Source organism: Dendroctonus ponderosae, unplaced genomic scaffold (assembly GCF_020466585.1).
Source record: "Dendroctonus ponderosae isolate FM_Combo_2020 unplaced genomic scaffold, Dpon_F_20191213v2 Dpon_F_20191213_5, whole genome shotgun sequence".
In the NCBI taxonomy this organism is placed as follows: domain Eukaryota; kingdom Metazoa; phylum Arthropoda; class Insecta; order Coleoptera; family Curculionidae; genus Dendroctonus; species Dendroctonus ponderosae.
Window position 1 is genome coordinate 13,684,007 of NW_026018715.1, and position 3,316 is coordinate 13,687,322.

Consider the following 3,316-nt stretch of genomic DNA (forward strand, 5'->3'; position numbering starts at 1 on the left):
ATTTCGCTTTATATCATAAATTGGTAAAAATAAAATAAAGACTTTGTGGAAAAAACGATGATTTTGCATATATAATTACTTATACTTAAATACGCATTTTCAAAGCCTTTGAGTATTTTTCTCATATACCTAGTGAACGTACTTAAACATCAAAACTTACCAGAATATTTTCAAAATTTGTAAAAATGCCGAAAATTTTCAACATACGAATCTTCATTTCTTTTCAGAGGCCGCGAAAAAAGTTTCTCCTGAAACTTCTTTCAAATTATTATAAATAATCTTTAAAAAGTCTTTTTCTAATCAATTCTACAGACCCAATATTCAATTGGTTGGTCTCTTCAGGGGTTTGTTCGCCTCGGCGGCGAATGTAATCCGTCCTTTCCTGATTGTTTAATTTTCCGCCTCACCTTGAGCAGCCGAAGTGATCACACCTCTGAAGATGCCAACCATGCGTGCGAGCGAAACGTCAAAGGAGTCATGGCCAACTTTCTATTGGTTTTCCATTGTATAAACTGATAGATACAAAGATTCGTAGTTGCCCCAGATTTTTCTTACTAAGTCATGAGGTTTTTAATGATTTATCGTTGGCTTACGCGTAAGAAATATTTTTAGTCAACACTTTGAAATAACAAAATCGGGATTTAAAAATTAAGGAATAAAGACCGAAAGCGCTCATCTCAAAGTAAATAGTCTTAAAACTGTTGAAAAACTCGAAATTTTCAGTTTTGCTCGGCAATAAGCGCATTTCACCGATTGACCAGAAACGTCTTAAGTTCCCCCAGGGGTTGCAAGCGAAATTTTTGGAGAGGTTTCCATCAAAAACCCACTTCCAGGGGAAACTTCTGTGATCTTCGATCTTCTTCTTCGGCCCAATTAACTTACTTTCAGGCTTCAGGCGTGAGATTGTTCCGAATCGGTTGAAAACGAACACAATTCCCGTAAACAGGAGCCCAAAGGCCGCAACTACCGTCAAAGTACCCATGCTGGCTAAAATATAGTCATGAGTACTGATGCTTTCCCTTATATTAAATGTAACGGTCGATATGATGGTGTTTTCCATTACTGAGGCGGACCGAATCATCGGAATAATGGAACTTTCCTGGCTGCATTCGTAGTCGTCGGGTTTTGCCACCACTACCAAGAAAAACCCTGCCGGGTATCTCCTTTTCTATAAGTAATAAAACAGTTGTTTGAGGTTGCAGAAAAAATAATTTTTTCAACTAAGGCGCAGCCCAATTTTCTGTGATTTTATCCATCAATTACTCACCGCAATTGTAATGGCCCCTTTCTTATTAACCGTTTGATAGGTGCCTTCATATTTAATGTCCTTATTCGTGTCCATAACGGGGCACTGAAATCAATCCATAATCGATTCGGTTGGGTGTGCACATTAATATTAAGCATACAAGCATCAGGTAAAGTCCAGCCTTCCTCAATGGTTTATCCATTGAAGCTGTTGCTCTTTTTGAGTTTTTTTTGTTTTTTATAGTCTTGACCCAAAAACGTTAAGCAAATATGAAGAATCCCAACGTAAATAGAGCCAGCTGACCTTTTATAATAACGCCACCAAGATATGCCCACGGTTTAGAAAGGTCAATGCAACAAAGTGAAAATCATTATTTGACGATTAGAAACCTAATTGACTTTTGTATATCTGCTGATAATGAACAGATCAATTTGGAGATTATCGAAAAAGTAAGCAAACACCTCTAAACTTGCAAGCATTTTCTCCACTTACCGCACTGTCCTGCACCGAAATGGTAAGACAGACATCGTCGGTAGAATCCACCTCGATCACAACCGTATCCGTGCAATTCTCATCAAAGGCAAAATATTTATATCTCGACTGCGATGGAGAAACCATAACAGTATAGTCGATGTCTCGTTTCATGAAAAAGTCCCGCTCCTCCTCCAGTATTATCGTGACTGAGACGTTGGTGGGCGACGATGTGGAGATGGCCACAATAAAGGTCTGGGTGAGAACTAGAGGACCCACAGAAAAGCCTGCAAAAAAGTATTGAAAACCCTCATTCATTTAGCTGGAAATCTCACTGGATTCTTCATAGTTTATGATGGATTGCATGTCATCATGGCAGAGAGTCTTCGAAGTGTTGTAGAAGAGCATCGATTTGTTACTATGACTAGTTTCGATGACCTGAGGAACTGTCCAAGAAGAAACCTGCCGGGCTTGTCGCGCAACCAACAGTATTGGTAGATCTCTGGTGGCATCTGATGACCAGGCTCTCACTGTGTAGGGGTTGGACGCCTTGAATTGATCACATCATTGGAATAAACAGCATTTTTTCTTCCAGCCTTTCTATCTAGCTCTGCAATTGTGCTACTTACACTTGATGGTGGATAAGTCAGGACAAACTCGTTGCGTGCACTAAGTTGGATGGTCTTCTCGGTTTCAAACTGTGCAGTTTCATTGATGATGACCAGGCCGCTTAAGTCGGACACTGCGATTGATCCTAGCAGTACCAGAATGGCATAGAAGTGGACATTTTTCATTTCTATACTAGCTGGGACACCTGGAAGAATCCGAGAACGTTCAATCTCACTGGAAGGCGGTTGATAAAACTTCAATTGCTCAAAATAGGTGTTTAAAGTGATTTCCGATGTTGTGGTTCACTGATTAGAATACGGATAATTCATTAAATAGATAAGGGGGTTTTATCATTTACACAGCGTTACATTTCCCAAATTACCGAATCGCGTGTAAACATTGAGTGTTTAAAACCATTTCGAATAAATTGTTTTTGTAAATATCTGGGAGCTTAGCACAAGTGGGAGGCATTTTCGGGTTTTGGCTGCTTAATCTGGGTTAATTTTAGCAAATTGTTTAGTTAGTTCAATTAATTAATTAATTGAGTGGTGCAATTTTGCAAATTTTGATTTTTGGTCAAAGTTTTTCCAAGGGTCCAAGTCGATTTTTTAAAAAATATTAAAATGTTCTCAAAATGTCTTAAATTTTACATCATTTTCAGCTCATGGACGCGAGGAATGCATCGAACTCATTGAAAAACATGCTAGAAGTTTCAGATTCGAAATAGTAGATATTTTCGGCACAGTTTAAGCGTTTTTTGAGCGTTCATGATCTTTAGCCGACGATTTCTTCCTTATTATTGACCCAAACACTTCAGAAGTGCATATTTGTTACCTTCTTACGTCGAAAGGAATCTATTGAGCTAAAAAAACACGCATGTGAAATTTTTATTTTTGGCCGAAATTTTTCCAAGGGTGGAGGTCGATTTTTTGAAAAAATGAAAATTTTCTCAAAATGTCTTAAATTTTACATTATTTTCAGCTCACGGAC

At 38.2% G+C, this 3,316-nt stretch overlaps 1 protein-coding gene across 1 annotated transcript; it reads right to left on the reverse strand.

The window, feature by feature from the left end:
* Positions 1–15: 15 nt before the first annotated feature.
* LOC125504625 (SID1 transmembrane family member 1-like) lies at positions 16–2,643 on the reverse strand. The gene is made up of 5 exons (XM_048666890.1): positions 2,347–2,643; positions 2,053–2,266; positions 1,739–2,004; positions 1,268–1,351; positions 16–1,168 (listed from the first exon to the last, which is right to left on the reverse strand). Exons 1-5 carry the CDS (start codon positions 2,509–2,511, stop codon positions 590–592), a joined length of 1,308 nt encoding a protein of 435 aa, XP_048522847.1. The 5' UTR covers positions 2,512–2,643; the 3' UTR covers positions 16–589.
* Between the last annotated feature and the right edge of the window lie 673 nt (positions 2,644–3,316).

Bases quoted from the DNA above. Each gene is read 5' to 3' on its own strand.
- LOC125504625 (XM_048666890.1), bottom strand. From the start codon at position 2,511: ATGAAAAATGTCCACTTCTATGCCATTCTGGTACTGCTAGGATCAATC. The intron at 2,005-2,052 runs GTGAGATTTCCA...ACTTTTTTGCAG, and splicing joins CATAAACTATGAAGAATCCA to GCTTTTCTGTGGGTCCTCTA. The intron at 1,352-1,738 runs GTAAGTGGAGAA...GATTGATTTCAG, and splicing joins TTTCGGTGCAGGACAGTGCG to TGCCCCGTTATGGACACGAA.